Genomic DNA, 24,211 nt, shown 5'->3' with positions numbered 1-24,211 from the left:
TTGTGCAATTTTTCTGGATGTTAGCGTTGGTCGCCAATGAACAATCAGTGTCTGTTCTTGTATTCTGTGAAATATTTGCCTGACAACTTCTTCCGATTTTTAAAAATTTTCGATTGAAAACAGCAAATATTTTGGCTTTACTAGGCGTTCTTGACAACTCCACAGGCTCATACGCGCAATTTTACGCGTTGTTTATACATGCGCTAGGCCTAGATTGAGGCCTAGATTTTATTGGGGTTTTGGATAGGCTTTGCTGCATTAATGTTGTTAAATGTTAAAAGTATAATTGTATAATATATATATTATTTTTATTCAGCTAATATATGATAAATACAGGCTTGCATTGAATAACATTTTATATTTTGATGGCAATAATTAGGATGGCTCTAAAATAAAGAAAATTGTAAATATAAATAAATGTAAACAATGATCCAATATTCATCTGTGAAAATAGCCAGTATCATTTACTATCATCATTCTTCTTACACCTCAGTTTACAAATAGACACAAACATTATGTTCTACATGTTATATTTTTAATGAACAAAATAAACCTTTAAAAAATACAAGAATCCAAATTAAACCGAAAGGTCCACTGATTAATCTCAGATACAGATGGAATAATACATACTCAAAGTTTAGGGATTCACTACTTTGATATTAATTATGTCATCATCAGGAATCCAAATTAAAGGTACAGTATGCAATCAGGTTAATACTAACAGTTATTTTTGTACAAATTGCTATTGCACTTTATAAGTAGAAAATTCAATATATTCACACTATATTATAGTACTGCACAACAAAATATGTTATTGCGCTTTGTGTTAATATGTGCAGTAATTAGTGTGTAAATTTATTTTCATAAAAAGGGTATGGGGTTTTAAACAATCTGTTCTCAATAGTAAGTTGATTCAGAGAAAATATAAATCTCCCATCATCTGAAAGTCCCAGGTCTCTTCAAAAATACAAACAAGAATGCTAAAAAAAACTGTAACAGCAGGGATGCAGAGACAAAATGACGAGTTCATCTGTTTCCATGTAGCTTGAATATCGATTAAAACCGAATAGATGTAAACATATCTCACCATAGTATCTGATTTTCATCCTGCGTCGTAACAATTAAAGAAGCTGAAAAGATAAATATAAATATAATTTAATTAGGCAATACATAACAATATAATTCATTCTAGGCAATGGAAAGTAAAATATTTTAAGTGTTAATTATATTGTGCGCTCACTTTTCCCTTGGTTTCGATGTGGTAAAAATGGCATAACAGTATTATTATTATTATTATTATTATTATTTCATAATAGTTTGGGAATACAAGTACAGTAACATTCTAAAACATAAAAATAAAATATAAACACCATACGTTGACAAAAAGAGGCAACATTTAAAAATGGACAACCAAGTTAATGCTTAGGAAGACTGGCGCTTGCTACTAGTAAAGGTCTTCCAACAATATAACCAAAACGGATATCAATGAAAATACAACATTTGATATACTGTATTTAAGAACAGGCGATGTGATTTATAAAGCATTATTGTGATGATACATAATGATACATAATTAAAAAAAAAAAAAAAAAAAACATTGTACAGAAGTAGAATATTTTTTATTATTTAAAATACCTTAATATCTGTTTTAGTATCATTTTTTATTGATTATCTCCATGATGTATTTTGTAAGCTGGCTTGTATCATGTTTAAAAATAAAAAGTTATTATTGCCATTTTTTTTTCATTAAAAAATTATGACAGAACATCAGACATTAATAATACCACCAAACTTACTAAAAATGAAATTTCAAAATATAATAATAATCAAATATTTTTGGACATTTTAAAATTACAAGATAAATGTTTTTATAAAACTTGGGGTCTGAATAATCCTAAAAATATGTCTATAGCGAATAGACTATGCCTAGCGTAGGCATATTTCACGTGAGAGCATACCGCGTATACTTAAAGTGCCCCTGCCACCTATTCTGACAATTTTTAAAAACTACAGCGTGTTTGTATTCATAAATATATTATAAACACAAGTGTTGCGCGAAATCAAAACAAACACTGCGACGGCCTAGCGGAGGAAGAAAGCGAGCATGTTGGTATATACGGAGGATATTTCAACTCATTTTCATCGTATGAAGAAACAACAGATGAGGAAGACAATGACGTTGGCTGTTGCCCATACCTATTTATATGAGTCTTGGTATGAAAAAGAAAAAAATACAGAAGATGATGATAATATTACGAATCCGAACTTAGAGTAGGCCTAGGCTAGTTGGTGTGGGAGCGAGAGCGAGCCTCTCGTCGTATCGATAGATTGTTTACGTTACTATCTGCTTCATGGTTGTGCAATAATACCAAAAGTAGGAATGAATCACGTATATTATTTTTATTAATGATTATTACTTAAAAATGACATAGGGCCTAAGCCATAATTTTATAGAGCTTTGATAAATACGGTGTACGTCAGAAAGAAAGCACATAGCTACCACCACATCCACGAACTTTTTCTAGGCCCCAAAATGGGCAGCGGACTGGGCTTGAATTGGTGTGCACCTGATCTATAAATGGGCGTTTCAGTCCATGCATCCAGTTTATTTTGAGATAATTACAGACGTGTTTGTTGAGAGACAAGTGCGTAAGTCAAAAGTAGTAAATAGGGCAATAATATTATTTATTTATTATTACTGATGGTGATGTTGTTGCACTGAATAGTACTACAATATTTTATTATTATTTAATACTAGGCCAGGTGCGTTTGTACCCGTCATCACCAATTGAAAAATCAATCCGTCGAAAGAATTCAAGCACTGACAATGAGAAACTAGTCATTGTAGCAAAAATGGAAAAGATCGACATGGCAGGCCAATGTATCACTACTATCCACCTAGGTTTTCAAGCATTTGTTTATCATCAGTGTGTGCTCCATTTCTAATACCGATCAAGTAATATGGTGCCAGGGGTAATTCCACATTCGTTACAACAACATTCGACACAAGTTGGAAAATTAAAGGAAATGAAAATATTGTATGTTTATATTAATAGATATGTGAAATTTTAATAATAATAATACAGTAATACTGTATTATAGGACTAGGCCTAGGCTAGGAGGAGGTAGGCCACACTTAATAACTTAATAAGTTGGCCTTTCGCGAGTAAATAAAAAAGGTACAGTAAAAACGAGGTGAATTCACTACAACTACAACAGTACCTACATTCATGTATGTGTTGTTTGTTGAATTATCGTTGTTTTGTAACGTCTTTGTAACGTGTTATAAAACTAATTCCTCCATGCTTATAACATTTAGTTGTAGGCCTAGGCCTATGTAATATATTTCAGACATGCCTAGGCCCTACATAGGCTAGCAATAGCATAGCCGACTTGGTCTCAACGTGCATAGAAACATCACAATAAATTCGTAAACCTTCACAATTGTCTCTTTTGTCGTTACTCACTTTGGAATGGAAAAATCCGATGTTTTTTGGTTTCTTTTAGGTGTAGGTACTGTAGGTACGATATCATAAATCCTTATTCTTTCATCATAAATAAATAGTTCATGTGTATTAAAAATGGATAGTGTTCGCGCGTTTTATACATGTGACAGTGTGTGCGCGCGTAACAAACAAAAGTTATAATTTTGTAATAAAGCGCTAGCTAGAAAAACGTATTTTTTATTCAGTCATTCATAGCGCAAAGACAAAGACATGGATATGCCTAGGTAAGATATAGGCCCTAGTAGTAGAAACTTGAACCGTGAAGGCGAAATTTTCGATCTCCCTGGCCTCCAGCGTCTTTTACCGAAACCGCCGCAAATTCAAGATTGCTTTATCGTCAACCAAAAAATGGGATGGGATTTTTTTTTTTTGCTTGCTGCATAGGCCTAAACAGAAGACAGTAAAAAAAGGCAATTAAAACCAAAAAACAAACAACCTACGCTAAATAAATACGGTACTAGGCCTAGTAGGCCTAGGCCTACGGACTTTTGCAAGATTTGTTTAAAAGATGTTCAGCCGTAAACAATGAGAGGTACCTGTAACTTGGTAAGTGATATTACTTATTGAATTACAGTCATAGGCCCACCAGGCTAGACCTAGCCTAGGCCCTACTACTAATCAAAACAGAAAAAAAATGGCAGGACATGTAAATTAACAACTGCAACTGGGAATTTGAAGTAGGTCTTGGTCTATAGGCTACAGGGGCCAGGGAAGTTAAGACCACCTCATCCCCATCATTGATTAGGGCAGCCAAGTTATAGACCGTAGAAGACTCTTGGGATACAAGTAGGGCCTAAACAAGTAATGCGAGGATCCCGAAACCCGGTACTTAGCATAGGCTACTTGTTTTATTTGCCGTACTAGGCCTCAGGCCCTAGCCTGGATGGATTCTTTTTCTCACTGGACTTGATCGTCTTGATCGATTTTTAATGTAGACACAGCAAGATCTCTCAGAGCTAGGCCTAGTTTGCATTGCAAGCCCAACGTCGTTTTGAATCCACATAAAGTGATCATCCACGAAGTGAGCACACGAATTCTTTTGACTTGTGCTCATCCGGCCCATGAAAATTTGAATTGTAAAATTGACAAATTTAACTCAACAACTTCTTTTACTATCTTTAGGTAACGTAAAATATTTACTTCGTGTGCACTTATAACCCCCTACAACACAATTTACTGGCATATTGTGTAAAACTCGGGAAACTATGTAATATACTAACAGCCTAGGGTAGAAGTTCGGGCTTTTCTTCCTCCGCTAGGCCACCGTCGCAGTGTTTGTTTTGATTTCGCGCTTGGATGAAGTTTGGCAAAGTTGGTCACCAATGACGTCATTGAGTGACCTCTTTGTTTCTAAGGTCTTTCAAAAATGACACTTTAAACTCATTTTTTTAGTACAAAATCAATTTTATTCGTAATATATGACAAACACTTGTATTTATAATATATTTATAAATATAAACACGCTGTAGTTTATAAAAATTGTCAGAATAGGTGGCAGAGGCACTTTAAAATTTAAATACCCTCCGGGCCAAACATTGTTTACTTTCACCTAAGTCAGGCGGCAGCCTACCCTCCCGTAGCGTAGGCTATTTTTAGGGAGCCTAGACCTAATTTTGTCTATGGAAGACTGCTAGAAACATTTGAATTATATTTTAAAAACATATTAGTTAACTTGTCTGTGTTATTTATTACGCCATAAACGTCTAAATGCTAGGCCTGCCTAGGGAAAACACGTGTATTTTAAAGGCCAAACATGGTCATTTTTAAACTTAAATAAAATTTTTACCGGAACAGTTGTCAGAGAGATTTTTAGAGGATAATGCAGAAGTCAAATAGTATTAACATGGAGCATTATAGCCATGTAAACTTTACATGCCAGATTTTCTTAAGTTTTGGGTGAAAAACATGGAATAAATTCAAATACTCACACGTAGTAAAATCAGGAGCCATGACATCGTACCTATGTTATATTACGGAACTGTTTAGCATGTCTTCTTCGATAATATCATGAATATTCATTATTTTTTTTTATTTTAAAGCTGTTGGTCATTTAAAAACCCACATATGGAGAATAATGAAAATATCGCTTCCGCATTAGCGCCCCCAACTACGAGAATATCTAAAATGTATAATAGTGACCAACAGAGGGCTCACTACACATTGTCTATATTGAAAACCGCCTTGTACTATGGAACACAGCCCGGCTTGAGATAAGCCACCTAGTTCAGACTGGCAGGTGGATAAACCCGGTGAGTTGAGCCGGGTTTATCCACCTAGTCCTAACTAGACGCATGTGTTTAATTGTGTTTAAGTGGTTTATTTAAAAAATTACGAAGTTACCTAAAATTAAAAAAGTGTTATGTCTGAATCTGGGAGGCATTTGGAGCAAGTGGCTAATGTGGCTTCTCAAGCTATTGCGCGTGCCAGAGACCACGTCAGGCATAGGCCTTCTACTACTACTGCTGCCAGTGCTACGAGTAGGCCTAGCCTAGTAGTAGTAGTAGGCCTACTACCACCACGTCTTCTAGGCCTAGTAGTACTACCACCGCGCCTGACCTAGGCGGGCCGCCAAGGCCTACTGCTGTGTAATGTGTATTTATTATTATTAATCCTAACTTAACAGGCTTAATTAAGGCTTATAGGCCTAGGCCCAGGACTATCATTAAGTAATATTATATTAGCAATAACGTTCTGTTATTAACCTAGAATTAGGCCTTTAGGAGGGCGTATACGTGATAGTTTGAAACTGTGTTTTTCCTTGTTCATCTGCCGCTGTGGGCCTAGACCTACCCCTATTGCTCGAGCCCCTCTACCACCCTCCTCAGTTCGTCCACATGGTCAATCATATTGTATTGATTGTACCACTTCCTCCAATGACTGTTGGTCTAACGTCGCAGAAATCCTATTTACATTATGAATACATGTTCTTAAATTATTCTGTAATTGATTATAATCAGTGTTTCCCTGTTCTAATGTTGCAGTTACATTACGAACAGTTTGTCCAACGGTAGAAAGTACATCATCAGAATGATCAGACGCAATTTTTATTAAATTTGAACGACCGTTTTTATGATTTGTTTTTTACCGGGCAAGTACGACCGGAAAAAGCACATCAGCCAATCACAGTTACTTAATGAAAATACACCATAACTGTAATTCAATCAACTGTGGCTGACCAATCATATAGCACTGATATTACGTAAACGCAAACAACCAATCGTATTCACTTAACGCTAATTACAACCAACATCTGAATTGCAGTTAACTTGAATTGCATTATAGTTAACTGGAAATGATTTGCAGTTAACTTGAAATGCATTCAAGTTAACTGCAAATGTTTTCGAATTAAGCCGAAATAGACATAATTGAAATAGATTTGCAGTTAACTTTAAATAAATTACACTTAACTCAAAAACAAAATTTTAATTGCAGTTAACTGCAATTGAATTCGAGTTAACTGTAATTGAATTAGAGTTAACTGTAATGTATTGCAGTTAAGTCGAATGTATTACAGTTAACTGTAATTGAATTAGAGTTAACTGTAATGCATTCGACTTAACTGCAATTCAGAGGTAAATGATAAAACGGCTTGCCATATGTGCGCCTAGAATGTCGATGCCAGAGTTATAACCTTTGATGTCCCGAGATGTGCATCCTTCTGTTGAATTGCCTTGATCCATCGGGGCCGGATCCAGAGATGTCAAAAGAGGGGGGAGGGGGTGGGAGATTGAGCCTACACAGCGCTCGGGAATCCTCAGCCCCGTCACCCTTTTAGGAAGTTAAAAAAGGGGGAAAATTGATCGCATAAAATGCCTCAGAGGTTACATTCGAGCGTCTGTATAGAATAGAAGACAAATATTTCGCTCGGCCCCATTTTCGGTTCCCCTGTCGGACATCTCTTGGTCCGCTCCTGCCGGCAGGAGCCCTGACCATATAAGGTAAATGAAATATTAAAGAAACAAGGTTGAATAATTTTTTTTAAAAATCAGAACCATACAACGAGAGGTGAACACACGCGTACACATTCACTGCCATGGCATGTGTTTGCACCTACCCTACTTCACTCTTTGCAGTAGTGTGCCCACACATTCCTGAAGCGGTCCAAACACATGGCTTGGCCACAGACATGCTAACATTAGGCATATCTGTCTAACCAACTTAGCCAAATGTCAGCATATCCCAACCAGAGCTAGGCCTAGCGGTCCTTTGACGCAACTACCGATAATACTCGTGACAAATGCTCAGGCATTGGTTAACAAATTTGGTGAACTTGGTGTTATTCTTAAAAGCGAAAAAGTTGACATTGGTGTATTTACGGAATCATGGTTCAACCTGCATCTTTCTGATGAACAATTTAACATAAACGGCTACACAATTTACTCTTCTAAGAGTAGAGAGAATAAACGTGGAGTCGCTATCTATGTTAAAAACGGTGTAGAGTCGTTTAGACCCTGAGTCGTTTAGACCCCGAGTCGATTCGGCCCCGGGTCGTTTCGGCCCGAGTCGTTTCGGCACAGGTCGTTTCGGCCCTGAGTTGTTTCGGCCCTGAGTTGGTATTTTTGTAATGCATTTCGACCGCGGTGTATGGAGCGCCGAAGGTGTGGCCGCGAATAATAATTTAATAGAACAAGGTGGCTAAACAGTACTGTTTGTTAAACATGAAACTTAGGCTATATTATTACTGCAACATTATCAGATATTAACAATTCTTTTTAGTAGTATTTTATTATTATTATTATTTCTTTTTAGTAGTATTTTATTATTATTATTATTAAAGAATTCATTGCAGTATCAAATGGTGTTATCTTTCTTTTTACAGAAACAACACAAATGTTACAAGTCGATTGGTTTGGAGAAACGCTTCTTTTTATCGTTTCCATACGATATATTTTTGGATCATGTTTATAAATGCTTCAATAAAATTTAGATTTATAAAATAAGTAGGCTTATAGTTAATTCAGTGGATTACTTTGTCATAAGTTTGTTCTTTTTTTTTGTTTTTTTGTTGCGTCTCCATTTAAATTACCAAACGTTCTATTTATAACAATACATAGGCCTATGTAAAATATATTAAAATATACTGAATGACGTGATAATGAAAATAAAGCAAATATATTATCGTATTCATAAGACCGACAAACTCACTTATTGCATAGAAATTAACTAAAGAAACTATAAAAATCGGAAATAAACAGCCACAAACAGGTTCCCACGGTACTCTTTAGGGTGAAGCAGTCGTCTCTACATGCTGTGATTCTAGAAAGAATTGGTCTTCTAATGTGCCTACCTCCACGCTTTTCCCCTCGTCTACGTATAAGTCTAGACATTAGGAGCGGTGAGGGACTATGATGAACGACAGGCAATTTTGTCTCTTTCTAACAGCTACGAGAAAGAGCGGGTTTACTCGCACAAAACACCAAAAAAAAGTCAACAAAAGTTCACAGCACAGGCAAAACCAGCAAAAAGGATACAGACAAAACCAAAACGACACCAAAATACGAAAATAACTACATATTTAAAACAGTCCTGCGAGCAGCAGCAAAAAAAATTTGGAGCGGCAGAAGAACAGCGCCAGCAAAAACCTTTCTCTCATGCAACTGACGCAGAGTACGCACGAGTAAATATTTAAGAAAAGATTACGCTACTAGGAAGTGATATTTAAATTACGTTTGCTGCGTAGACTTACAACCCAATGGAGTTAATTTTTTGTTTGAAATAGTTAGGAATTGAAAAAAAAAACCATAAAGCTCTGAAAGAAATTAAGAATAAAAAATAGTTATTTTCATTAAACCGGACAAACAAAATGGAGTAGCCTTCGTGATAAACAGAGATGATTACTGTTCTAAATTAAAGGCAGACCTACAATTATGAGAGAAGGAAGTCTCCAACATTTTCCAAAGAAATTATAAATCACACAAGATAGATTCCCACCCGAACTTTTTTTTTTTGCATGCATTTGGGAACGTACTGAATACTCAGTACATCTTTTCGAAAAAAACTTTTAGTTTTTATTAGATACATTAATGCATTCATACTATATGTTTATAATTGATATTGCATACCTGGACAGTGTAGATAGTATTCGGCATTATATTTTCATTAATTGTCAGTGAAGTCGCTGTTATATCCATATTGAATTCTAAACTCTGTACATCACTATATACAAGCACATTGTATCCTAGTATTGTGCAAGGATTATCATCAGATAATGTCAATTCCAGTGTGATTGATGAAGACGTTGATGTTAACGAACTAATGGTTGGTTTTCCAGGATCTGTGGGGGTATATATTAATATAATAATAATACTACTACTAATAACAATAATAATAATAATAATAATAATAATAATAATAATATTATCACTATTCATTATTATTGTTATTATTATTAATTATTATTGTTATTAATAGTAGTAGTAAAAGTAGCAGCACCTGTATGCATCAAACTCACTAATTATTTTGTTCTAATTGGATTTATTTTGCTACAGTACACCTCAAGAAAAAATGTTTACTATTTTCTTTTTCTCATTTACCAATAGTGTACTTGATCTATCTAAAATACAATTTTTATTTGACTTTTATCATTCTTTTATGAAAATTTATGCAATTGTGTGTGTTAGTTTTAAATATCTTTGCTTTTCATATTTTTACATTTTTAAACTTACATTTTTATAATATAGTTAATCATGTAGTTAAATTTAATTTTCTGTGGCTTCAAACAGAATTTATTAATTTTTCCAGACAAGTGCCTTAGGGCTCCAAAGCAACAAAGTCACCATGACATAATTCTGATTTTTTTTCCCAACATGATTGACTTTTGATTCATTTTTAAATCATTTGTAATTATAGACTACAGACTATATAATAGTTGTTTTCTCACCATTAGGTTCGCTTCATTTATAGAAAGCAATCAAATGCATCACAGGGTGTCAATGTCTTACGGAAGCAATATTAACAGATGTTATAATTACCACTTTATGAGTATTATTTTACTTCCACTGGCACGCAGATTGAAACAATTTATTTTACTGAATTACAAACAGTTTACTCGTCTTTTAAAATTGATTATTAGTGTTTTATTTAAAATTAAACAATATAATGTGTATAATATATTGTCAAGCATTGAATTATGTAATGGCATTTTATAATTTAGAAATTACATACAATATAATATAGGGAAGAAGGGAAGAAATTAAATAAAAAATAAATTAAGAAAAATATTTACAATGTGTTTCAAATAATACGTTCTTTGCATTTGCAAAAAAAAATCTTACAGTCAACACCAGACATGACCTCCATAATATTGGTGGTGCTGCTAACATTCATATGCGATGCTGAAACTGAAAATGTGTACTGTGTACAAGGTACAATTCCGTCATCTATAAGAACTTCAGTTTTTGTTGTACTTCCTTGATGGATTCCTCCTGATAGTTGATAATGGTAACTCAAATTATTCTGGGTGCTGTTACAGGTAGCAGCATTCCATTTCATTAATAAAAACGTTCCTTCCAGTTTTGAATCTTTGGTGATTGAGGGCGCTGTTAAAAGACAACAATATTTATTATTATTGTTATTATTATTATTATTATTATCATTATTATTATTTAGATACAATGGCTCCAATAACAATAAAAAATTTTAATTACAATAAAGCACTTGCAGACAAAATCCATTGCTATCACCTTCTTACTAAATTGATGATTTGTAGCAGAAAGAAACAAGTAGCTTTTGTGAGTAGTTGTTGTCATCTGGTATATACATGAATTTTCTGTTTAATTTATCTAAGTAATTAATCTGATTTGTGGGACATTAGCACTTTTGTGAGCTATTTGCTATAAAGCTAAAAATTTTGTTTGTCAAGTTGTACCAAACTTAGGTACAAAACCAAAAGAAATAATTGACCGATTTGTGGCCTGCTATAATGGCAAACAATATAAAATCATATAAACTAGACTTCACTAAATCATAATTATTTCACCCAGAGGTGGCGCCAGCATCCCCTCTCACGTCATGGAAAGCTGCCACCCCCCACCCAGGCTGGGAGGAAAACACACTTCTCAGGTTCTCTGGAGAAGCAAAAATCGTGTGTGTGTGTGTGTNNNTTGTTTGGGTCTATACCCTAGCTGCACTGATGAGGCCTGGAAGGCCGAAACGGATCCGTCTGCAGATATTGGGATTCCTTCCAGTGGATGCTTAGTTTATTTTGTCATTCTGATCGGATTTTCTCTACTGTTCCATTTTAATTTCATTTTAAATTGTTTTGCATTATGTGGCCGTTTGCTGTTTTATGGGTTTTCCCATTTGCCTTTCAAACTTGTATATTATTAAAGAATCTCTTATTGAGATCCAGCGGGCCGCCATTGATGCACGGTAGAGATTGCATCTTTAGATCTCCGATCTTGTTCACAAATTCACGGACTAGTGCTGTCTCGGTAAGAATTTCGTAGGACGCATTAAGAATGACAAAATATTCTCTGTATCTACTGGAACCGAGCCACATAGCTTGTATTCCACAATTTGCATTCACACCTGGGATGTGTATATATATTGCCTTGGTTTGGCTCTGTAATCAGTGGTCGTGGGACTAGGTTGGGCCCTACCTAAGCTGGTCGAGCGTTTTGCTTGGGTCTATACCATAGCTGCACTGATGAGGCCTGGAAGGCCAAAACGGATCCGTCTGCAGATATTGGGATTCCTTCCAGTGGATGCTTAGTTTATTTTGTCATTCTGATCGGATTTTTCCTACTGTTCCGTTTTAATTTTATTTTAAATTGTTTTGCATTATGTGGCTGTTTGCTGTTTTATGGGTTTACATATATACATATATACATACATATATATATATATATATGTATGTCAAGAGTAAGATTTTAAAAATAATGCGTTGCTTGACGAGCAACCAGTGCAAATCGCACAAAACTGGAGAAATGTGGTACAGCCTTTGGTGCATGGAACTGAGTTTTGGACTTTTTGAAGAGATGACAGAAGGTATTTGGTAGGCCATATAAAAGCGAGTTATTGCATTTAAGGGGTGATGAAACAAGTCAGGCATGAGCGAACCCACTTGCCCGATGCCCGGGACAAGTGTTTTTTTCCGGTCGGACAAGAATTTCAGGGACTACTTGTCCGTGGACAAGCACTTTTAGAAAAGGCTACTTAACCAAGTAATGCGTAATGATTTCACAGTATTTATAAGAAGTCTGACTCTTCACAATACGCAGCATATTTTATTAACAAATTGTCGGTGCACAAAGAAATATCAAACACTGCGGGGATCAACTTTGAGTCGCCAACACTCCCGCGATTTATGGATGGTTCAAAAGCCATTAGTAGATTAGTAGAGTTGGACGACATGACTGACTTCAAGACTAGTATTTACTTTCAAGTACGAATATGAACAGCAGCCATTAGGCCGACTTCAAAAAATTTGTTTGCGCGTGTGGGGAAGGCAATCTAGACTGCCTAAAAGGTAGTTTAATTGGGATTTAAAGTTGTTAAAATAATTTAAAAATCATTCACTTCTAGTGATGGAGATAATGTCTAAAATCTAAATCTTGTAAAACTAGAGTTAAAAATTGAGGGTTTAGGGATGAATTATTTTCCCATCTCAAAAATGTCGCCGTCTCGGAGATTCTCAGGAAGGGATTTGTCCCCTCGGCCCATCCTCATAGGCCTACAGTGCTTTTCTTTGGTTGAGAGGTAAGCAATGTCATTTATTTTGCAATAAATACAATCAGGATGTGTGAGGCTGTAAAATATTCCGAGCGTAAAATATTGGGCCCAGAAATCCGTCGACGCAATTCAAAAATATGAGCCAATTTCCACGGATATTTTTGCAGAAAATTGAGGCCTTCATAGTAGGAACACAAGTATTTACGATTCTGCGCATCTATTTTTCTAAGGGTTTTCCTGTGCAATTTGAATTTTGTTTGTATCCTCCACAAAAAGAAATACATTTTGAAGTTAGTATTCATTGAAGAAATTCCCTCATGCCTGCAAGTATATTCTGTTGTATTTTTATCTAAATATTTGCGAATCTGGCCAATCTTGTAGATCCCAAAAGGGACTAAGACATACATTGCAAATGTGTTCTTTCAGATTCAATTTTTCACCCAGCTGAACACCCAGATCTCTGACTGAAAAAGAAGCAGCGATGTGTGTACCACCAATGTTGACATATGGGAGCATGGAACTTTCACAGTACCTCAAACTAAAGTGGATCAGTTCGGTCTTTGAATCATTAAGCATGAGTTTATTTTGAATGGCCCAGGAGCGGACATCTGCGGTGTAAGATTTGAGTCTATTTACAGATTCAGAGTGATGTATGGGCTTCATGATTAAATAAAATTGTGTGTAATCAGCATAAATCAATTGTTGAATCTTCTCGTGGGCACAAATGACATTGCTAAGCGGTCTTGTCAGAATGAAGTCAAGCGGACATTTTACAGGACCTTGGGGAACACCACAAGGTATAGTGAACTCATCTGAAATTGAATCCTTCACAATGATGGCTTGTTTACGTTTTTCGAAATATGAAACAAACAAATTAAGATTAATTAATTAATTATATATATATATATACTGTATATATATATATATTCTAAATTGGCATTTTAATATGTGTTTTACTTCAAATAACTTTTATCTGTAAATTAATTCTAAGAAATTATTATCGAGTTATAAAATATTTTAAAAATGAATTCGATTTTAATTTTTGGTTGATGAACTTTCACCCCCTGTGATTCAGTTGGTAAGAGTTGTGGGCATAAATGTTAACCCTACCCCAAATCAATCTTAATGCATGACATGGACACACCCATACAGTACTCCATTAGTTCATACTTACTCGGTAATTAGGTATCAAAATTGAGAAAATATATTTATTTAATAGTTAATAATAATAGAGCAGCCACCTCTAAGGTACATTGCCAGTTTTCAGCATCATAATTGCTATTTTAAAGAAAGTTTTCCATTTGTATGAAAATTTAATATTGAATGCATAATATAGACACGCCCACATATTTTCTGAGCTACCTGGAGCTAAGAAGTTAGAATAATATAATGCATGTATTTTAGTATATAATTTACTTCAGCTAACTTTTATCCATTTTAATTCAATTTTAAAGGGATACAAAATCTATTACAAGTTCATATTTTGAGTGAAATTCAGTGTTGATCTTTGGTTGATGATCTTTTGAACACATGTGACATAATTAACAATGTAATTACATTGTCCTTTATACCAAATGATAGGAAATGTATTATTCTACACTTTGATATTACAAACAAGAAAATATATTCAGTTGGTAAAAAGTTGTGGGCATACATATTAATCAACCAAATTAAAATGCTGTACAAAAACAGGTACCTATCGTTGATGTTGGTTTACATGCACTGGCAACCAGAAATCGCTTGACTAACAAGGCATTTCTTAAAGCTTAGACATAAAGGTAACTAAAAAAAATAATGACATGTATAAAGCAGGGGATGCACCATTTTAGTTCCTAGCCCCTTGCATATAAAATGTATAATATTAAAGAAAACATTAACCTGTGGGTGCTGATTGTACCGATATTGGTGTTCCCCAATCTCCAGTAATTTCTGCGTTATTAACAACTCTAGAGTCGACGTGATAAAAAACACATCCTGGTGATAATTCCGATATCTTGACTTCTGTTTGCAAACTGTCCGTTGTGTTGAGGATGTCCTGTTCATTTCCATCTTTGCTTTGGTATCGCACTTGATATCGAAGTATATCATCGCACTGGATTCGCTCTGGAGCATTTGATACAGCCTTTTACATAAAAAAGATACTAAAGGCTAAATAGCTGTCATTAATATCTTCATTTAAAATTATTTAATGCTCAATAAATCACATCTACCTTGTTTATTAAATATGCTTACTCACCTTTAATGTTAAGATAATATCATTACCATCAACTGTTTCCAATTCTATTTCTGGATCTTCTAAAGGCTCTTTAAGAAAAGAAACAATTATTGTAATTTTAATTATCAAGGCTACATGAGTTTATAGCTTAGAAAATGAAAACATGAACATAATTTATACCGACGTTCCTCAAACTATGGTCCGCGGCCCAAATTTGGGCCGCGAAACATTTGTGGAGGGCCACAAAGCCGCCTGGAAATTGAAAAAAAAAAACAAACAAAGAGACGTTTCATTGACATTTTTAAAAGTTTTGGAAGGAGAAAGCTATGACGTGTGTGGTTGAACCGTGTTTGGTTGAATCATGGTAGAAAAAAAAACAATCAACAATTGTTGGGGAGGGGGAACACAATATACGGTATTATTTATTTAATAAAATAATATTTAATTTGTATACAATGAAATTTTATCACTGAAAGAACAGATAATGATGTTTAGTTTCAAGTTTAGTTTATTCAGAGTTTCACATAATACATTAAAAATATATCAATTGAATATAACAAAACGATGAACCTGTACACGATGTATTATGTGTGGTGACTCCATTAAGCTAAGACAGGCTTTAGGACTGAGCTACCAGAAAACAATCAATTAATGAAAAGCAGCATGACTATTAAGTAAGAAAAACTTAAGATCTGAAAAGAGAAATATCTAAATACAAAGATAATAATCAACAAATAAAACAAAAATAACTTCTTATATAACAAAGAAAGTGTCGAGAAAAAATTAGCAGTCATGATTAATTATTTATTTGAAGGAGCAAATTTGAACATTAATGGTAGTTTGACTTATAAAATGTATTGGTGTAGTAAATATTTCTTGTGTTTATTTTTCAGATTAAGTATTGTCATTGATAACATAATATCTAAGGGTAAATTATTCCATAAATTTGGTCCATTAAAAAAAAAGAGTTTTTCCTGAGTGCTGTTGAATATTTTTCATAGATAAAATGTTTCTGAATAGATGATCTATTTTCATAAGAATGTAGTTCACTGAAATTTGTAAAAAAAAAGAGTTAAATTGAGGAGGAAGCTGATTGTTGGTAAAACGAAACATGAATAAGATAGTTTGTAGTTTATTGATAGAATATATTTAATGTTTTTAGAGAATAAAATAATTGTCTTGTATGGGACCTTGGAGGCACCCCAGCGCGTACCCCAAGTGCCTTCTTTTGAAGCTTAAAAAGACAAAGAATTTTTATGTTTCTGAACTAGCCCATGGGTTAAATTGTGTAAATTTAGAAACGGTTGTGGCCCATGCAATACTGCAATAATACAAGTATGGAAGGATGAGGGTATTGTAAAGTGATACCAAAATGTTGTATGGAAGAATATGCTGTAATCGCCTTAACATCCCAACATTTTTAGAAATTATTGTGTTTATAGCTGCAATATGAATTTGCCAGTTTAATTTAGAATCAATTAAAACCCCAAGAAATTTTAAGTTGTTGGTTCTATTTATTGAGTGCCCATCGATAATAATATCAGAAGGTAAAGTATTGTTGGACTTATTATTATATGTGAAGTAAATAAAATTAGTTTTCGATAAATTTAGTGATAATTTGTTTGCTTTAAGCCACAGTGATACTTTATTGAGTTGAAGATTAATACTATTTAAAAGAATACATTTGTTTTCATGGGAAAAGAAAATGTTGCTATCATCTACAAATAAAATAAAATGCAGTAAGTTTTTTTTTTCTCTTTCGTAGGAGTTTAACCCACTTTTATTTCTTTCTCTTTTTGTTACTTTTCTCTTTTTTTCTGCTTCTAATACATATTTAAAAGAAAGTGAATATACAAAATAAAAACAATTGCACTTAAGAGGGGGTCAGTCCAAAATGGCTGACTATCTTTCTTTCTTTTTTTAACATCCTTCCACTTGTAATAATTTCTAAATATTTTTTACCAAGATGTAATTAACATTATTAACATCGTACATTAAAGAATTAATTAAAAAGAATTTAAAAAAAATATATATACATATACACTGCACATATACATAATATTATTTTCTTTTTAAATCCACCCTTTACCTTTCATGGGAATTTCATTCTCCTTTATTTCTTTCTCTTTTTATTATATTTTTTTTTTGGTATGGAATACACTCACATACATATACATTTCACACTCATCATATATATCTATATCCGTATACATCCAGGCACATACATACATATCCACACATACACATACGCGCACATATACAGGCACATATATATATATATACACCCCTATACACATACACAGGCCCATACATACACATATACATTCTTTAACACGACGCAATAATAAAAATTTTTTTTCTTAATTATTTTATTTTTATATACTTTTTTTTTCTTATATATAAAAAATAAAAAGAGGCGTATTATATTGATAATTATACGGTATTATATTTTACCGTTCTCGATAGAAGAGCATGATGATAATTGTGTAATAATATTAATAATATTAATAATTATTTTTATCCTTTTTTAAAAATTTATATTGGCCTAGGCCTATATTTTATAATTTTTTAAATTTTCTTTAATTTATTTTTAAATGGTTTTCAGTAGTGCGTATATGCACCAACTTCTACAATTTGAGTACAATATTATCTCATACAAGGTTTCATCTATTAATATTGTTTTTCTTACGGAGTAAACTCCAAATGCAGTTAAGTTTGAAAATATGGGTATATACATGGAGGCTTCATGATCAAAAGTTCTTGGCAGGATTTGGTTAGGAAAGGTAACCTTTAACCTTTGGTCCCTGGCGCGGCTGGGCTGCTAGGCTGCGGCTTGGTGCCTGGAATCGTAAATAGGCTATAAAGTAAAAGTTTGCGGAACGCTGATTTATACATTAAAAGAAATTACTAAAACTATGGTTTCTATAACATGTAAACGATCATTGTGAGATACTAGAACTCAGCTGCATATATCAGCATTTTCACACATATAAGATCCCAGTAGCAGCGGTAACTTTGTGTTCAGCCTAGCTGTAGCTGGTTTGAGATGCTTAGATTTTATGCTAAATTGCAATAATTAAAACTCAGCCATTTTTATTAATATTCAAAATATATAGAATGACGTTATATTTCAATATGCATATCTTTGCTTTCCAAGCACGGAAAGTGACCAAAGTTCATGGCAGATTGCCTGTGCAAAAAAATAAAAAATAATCGTTAATAATCAATAATAAAACGGGAAAAAATTAAAACAATGGCTTTTCCGCTAGTTCTGGAAAACCAATAAAAAGATCAGCAAATCAGTGGGCTTACTTGAGCATATAGTCTCTGCTGATCCATGTTCACTAGGTGGTCCATCGGTTTCTTTGCCGCCAACAAATCTTGAGTGTTGTGTGTAGAATTTAACAGTCGTGTGTAGTGTAGGCCTAAGATTGTCAATGATATATACACCGTTTTCAGTATTATTAACTGTAGTGAATGTACTTGTCTGCGATGTTTTATACCATAGCTTACATCCTGCAATATTCCCTGTTCCGAAGTCTTGAACTGGATCCCAGCCGCAGGCGGCAATCTTTAGGGTGGTTGCTGTTTGATTCAATAGTGTTGGTGGTTTGGAGCTGTAAGGTAGTGCTAATAACAATAACAATCATTATAAATATATATTTTAAATATAATTAGGGTGCAAGGGGAATTTTTTTGGGGGGGGGGGGCGACCCCTCCTTTAGGAAGGTAAAAAGAAAAAAAAAAGAAAGAAAGAAAAAGAAACAAATGATCGCCCAAAACACCTCAGAGGTTATTTTCGGGCGTCTAGAACACAAAAAGTTCGCGGGGAATGCACTGGACCGCCCCCCCCCCACCTCGATCTGCTCCACTTTTGGACATCTCTGCATCCGCCCCTGGGGTGGCGAAAGATACATTTAATGAATTATTTATAGGTATAACATGAGGCTTCATAAAAACAAAATATATGTTGGTTAATCTTGGAAATTCTATTGCAATTATACATAATTGAGATTTAAGCTCGATTTAACACAAGTAAATGTAAATTTTAAGACGTATATCGTTACCTATACTGCAGTCCGCTCCCGCCCATGCTTCGTGGCATCCATTGTCACAGCTTCCATTACGATTACAATCAGCCGAGTCTTTGCAATGACATGGATAGTTACACAACACACCAAAGAAACCAGGTGGACAGGACAAACCTGGCAGTAATTCTACAACAAAATGCGACATCATTGTTATCTTTAAATTTTGAGTCAAAAGGTATTAGTTAGGTCTAAATTAACTTTTTAACTATTACCATTAATGTTCACATGTACTCGTATTTTGAATTATTCAACATGTAGATTAAAATATGCTCAATTACTTTTATAATCGGCCCTAACAAACTAAAAAAATAGCAGTTTTAAATTACACAACTATAAACAAATATATGTTTAGAATCATTCATTATTTTTTCATCATGTTTAAACAGGATTTTTTCTGACCCTCTCTCCCATGAAAGAAATATTTAAAGACATGTAACATAAGACCTTATTTTTATCTTTTTCATGAAAGAGAACATATGCCTAGACTGTGGTCAACCTCTCCTCCCTCAAAGCGTATGTTTTTACTCTGTAGAAAGGATGTAATCATGTGTATTTCCTTAGAGTCCCCTTCATTTTAGGGCCGACTAGGTATTTTCTATTAAAATCAACAATTTGCACACAATTACTAAATGAATCGTAAGCATAATAGACAGTCATTACACATTCATTTTGTTATTTATTTAACTTTTTCACTCCCTAAATCCTCAGAATGTGACTTTGTTTACAAGGCATCATGTTTCTTTTCCATTTGTTAAAAGGGCTCCTGAATATCAGCGTGCCTGCTTGGTAAACTGGGTTACCCTCTATTAAAAAACAAATCTTTCAAGTCCTTACAATTAATCATTGGTGGTCGGAACAAGTGAAATTTTAATGTAACCTGGCCGTACGTTTTTAACCATATGTAAATTAAGTACTCTAAATAGGAATATTGGATATGCTTATTGCAATACAGTAGGCTATTAACTTTTCAATTGAATTAAGTTTATTTTGGATACAAGGTACACTATAATTAAAATATTTAATTACCTTTGTTGCCTATAATATGTAGATTAGTATTAGTAAGATTAGTAGGTAAGTAAGAATAATAAAATAAGCTTTGTTTTTACGTAATCATTACTATATTTTATACAAAATAAATAATATTACTCATAAAATTTGACAACTAAAATCTGAATATTACCTTGGCACGCTGGTCCCGTGTAATTATTCGAACAAGATGACCCAGATGCACAATTCCCCGTCTTTCTGTCACATTCACCTGAATCACAGTGACATACTTGACGGCAATCTGCTCCATAGTGACTGTTAGCACATGCTGTGGATTAGTACATTTTGGGAAAATCACATTGTTAGTCGATTAGTACCATACATTTAATCTTAATAATAATAATAATAATTCTGGATTTATATAGCGCCTTACATTGACACAACCTCGAGGCGCTTAACAACAACAGAGAAGAAAAAAAATAAATAAATGCAAAAGTACCAAAAAAAAAATTATTATCAAATGAACATACGATACGAGCGACAGTCTTTATTTAACTTTCAATTAAAATATGTAGAGTAGAACCTTATTGTTATTACTTGTTTGTGACCAGGGCCTGTGCAAGGCATTTTTATATAATTGTCTTCCTCTATTCATGAGTTTTGAATTCCATTGTGCATATTTGACTCATCACACTTTCACATTTTATAGGTTCGACGGCGAAAATAAAATAAAGCCTGTATATGCATTATGCAGTAATATACTGTAATATTAACATCATTTATAAACAAAAAGGACAACATAATTATAAAGAGTGGCCAAAAACATCTCAAACCTGTATTGCAATCGTTGCCTCCATATCCGTCGATGCAGGTGCATCCAAATGGATCAGGCGGACAAAAAAGCTTTCCTTTACAAGCTTCGTTCTTTCCATTAGCACAAACAAGATCACAATTACGACCCCAGTTGTTGCTTCCACAAGCTACATAAACAAAAAGAAAGTATAAACTGCAAACACAAAAACATAACATACTTTATGAAGAAAACACTACAATTTGAGAATGAACTTTATTTTTAATAGGAAGATTTAATTGTTACATTATTTTAAAATTTCTTATATATTTACTATTGAAATATATACATACATAGAAACATGTGTTTTACTAATTACTAAAATGTAAATTAAATTAAATTTATTTTAATTGTATTACATGTTTGGCAGTATTCTCCTTTGAAGCCTGCGGGGCAAATACAAACACCGGTCTTGTCGTCACAAACTCCACCGTTATAACACACTTGACAATCCATCTCACATTCAGGGGGACTCCATTTTGGCAGCGGACAATCTAAGTAAAAAAATGAATTTTGAAATATTTACGGGGGCCCAGGCCAACTGGGTTTCCCTTGAATCCGCCACTGCAAGGGGGAATCCCTTAACACTCAGGTGACCTAGGGTTTTAAAACACATTATTGTTATAGAATTTCTATAAAAAGACAAACGAACACATTCTTAAGAGATGACTTGACGGTTGTTATACAAGATACTCTGAGACACCTTGAATATCCACTATAAACAACATTATCACAAATAAAGACTTGTATGGAGATGCTCCCTTTGTATCAAGAACTTTGAGGGAACGATGGTGAGTCGAATGGCACAAGCTATAACCCTAATATCGGCACTGGTTCGAACGGCACGCTCGCCTTAGGTTCTTGTGGTAGAAGTCTTATCGGATAAGGACTATAAACTGTAGGCCCAGTGTATACAATGGCTCGTGTGCACTACAAAGAAATCCAGTACATCCTTTGAGACGAGTTGGGGATACCCCGGTGTACTGGAACAGCAGCCCTGTGATGTGGACGACAAGAGTGCTGGTACCGGTTACCAGGTAGCACAGACATGAAGGGACCCTTAGGGGAGAAGAGTCATTGTCGAGTTCCTAGTTCACATATCAAGCACCCTGAACATCTTGCATTAGATGGATATGTGCGCTATATAAAACTACACTATTATGATTATTGTTATTATATTATTATTTGCTGGACATTGCTACAGAAGTAAAAAGAAAAATAAAGTTATTTCAAGGGTTCTCCTATGGGAACCAGCCCATGGGAAAAGGAAGCAAAGAGAGCCCTGACTACATACATCGAGCAATTAGAAAAGGATCTAAACACACAGCTGCAGTACATTCCACAACTTATGGAAAACAGATATTTTGGAGAAACAGTCACAAAAACGTTATAACTTTGCTCATCATTAACCGGGTGTGCCGGATTGTAATCCTGGAATGTTTGCCCAGATTACAGTATAAGGTCAATGATTTTATTAAAAAAACAATTTCATTGATCAATAATTGCATAACCTGCACTTTTTATTATTTAAAAACTGCATAAAACAACTCTTGAATTAATCAGCGATTGCGTAAAACAACAATTTTAATACTACTAAATGATCTGATCATTACTGATCGATCTTTAGTTTTTTTCTACAGATTGAAGTACACACTCTTAATACTCAGGCACAAGTCAATTTGAGATGTTACAATATTGCATTCAATAGTAAATATTAGTCTATTGGTACACTGTAGTAATGCCCCTACATTGTCTGTTATCATCAATCAGGTCCAAAATGAAGATTTACATCCCATTCTTCAACTCTTGTAAGTATTGGGAGTAATACAAGGCACAAGGCAATTTGAGACGTTATAACATTGCATTCAATAGTAAATATTAGTCAATTAGTACACTGTAGTAATGCCCCTACATTGTCTGTTATATATCATCAATTTGATCCAAGATGAAGATTTACATCCCATTCTTCAACTCTTGTAAGTATTGGGAGTAATACAAGGCACAAGGCAATTTGAGACGTTAAATAACATTGCATTCAATAGTAAATGTAAGTATACTGGTACACTGTAGTAATGCCCCTACATTGTCTGTTATCATCAATCAGGTCCAAGATGAAGATTTACATTCCCATTCATCAACTCTTCAACATTTATTGTTGGTTTTTGGCCAGGTGTTTATTGGCCGATAATCAACACTAATAATTTATATTATTTGGAAATGAACATACTCTAATTTAGTTAAAATTTGTTAGTTGTTTGAGTGCAAAAGTGAAAAACTGACATCAAATAAAAATACTTCAAATACTCTAATAATGGATGTTATGATAATGGTCTCAATGGATAATAGTGCAGCTATACAGTAAAACCTCAAATTAAAGCCCTGTTCAATTTTGAGTACAGTAATAATTTAATCTAATCATCTTTTTACTTACAGTCTGCCTTCCAGAAAACTATGAAGGTTTGACAGTATGTTAAAAGGAACTCAGGATGATTTCAAGGTCCTTTTAGCGGCATATAGATGGATGAGTTATGTAATGGGTTTGGGGAAGTGTCATACAAAGCTTTGTAAATGAACAAAATTATTGTTAAATGTCATTCTTTGCACAATAGGATGCCAATGCAATTACCTCAGCACAGGGGTAATGTGAATTATGACTTGGTGGAGCAATCTTGTATATCATTTGCTGGCAAACCTAAAAGAAGAGAATTTCAACAGTCCATCCTCAAGGACACATATGCTTCTTGTATATAATTTTAATCAAACATATTGAATTGTCATTTATAGATGAATTTAACGTGCAGTATTTTGTATCACAATGTATTTATTTTTTTTAATGCTTGGTGATAATAATGTAGACTAGCAGCAAAAATCAAAATTAAATCAATATCAC

At 33.9% G+C, this 24,211-nt stretch overlaps 1 protein-coding gene across 3 annotated transcripts; it reads right to left on the bottom strand.

The window, feature by feature from the left end:
• Positions 1-577: 577 nt before the first annotated feature.
• On the bottom strand, positions 578-23,966 carry LOC117110588 (tyrosine-protein kinase receptor Tie-1-like). Of its 3 annotated transcripts, none has more exons than XM_033253339.1 (10): positions 21,681-21,826; positions 21,305-21,451; positions 20,665-20,799; positions 19,461-19,610; positions 18,706-19,023; positions 15,415-15,482; positions 15,057-15,300; positions 10,781-11,044; positions 9,569-9,780; positions 578-1,130 (listed from the first exon to the last, which is right to left on the bottom strand). In XM_033253339.1, the coding sequence occupies exons 1-10, from the start codon at positions 21,775-21,777 to the stop codon at positions 1,122-1,124; spliced, it is 1,644 nt and encodes a 547-aa protein (XP_033109230.1). In that variant the 5' UTR covers positions 21,778-21,826; the 3' UTR covers positions 578-1,121. The 3 variants fall into 3 exon arrangements, with proteins under 3 accessions (XP_033109230.1, XP_033109229.1, XP_033109228.1); XM_033253338.1 differs by lacking the exon at positions 578-1,130 and adding an exon at positions 23,948-23,966 and having other exon boundaries at positions 7,305-9,780; positions 21,681-21,815; XM_033253337.1 differs by lacking the exon at positions 578-1,130 and having other exon boundaries at positions 7,305-9,780.
• Positions 23,967-24,211: the final 245 nt, after the last annotated feature.

Source organism: Anneissia japonica, unplaced genomic scaffold (assembly GCF_011630105.1).
Source record: "Anneissia japonica isolate Jap-2015-1 unplaced genomic scaffold, ASM1163010v1 scaffold288151_len52522_cov102, whole genome shotgun sequence".
NCBI lineage: Eukaryota > Metazoa > Echinodermata > Crinoidea > Comatulida > Comatulidae > Anneissia > Anneissia japonica.
This window is presented reverse-complemented; position numbering and strand designations above follow the sequence as displayed.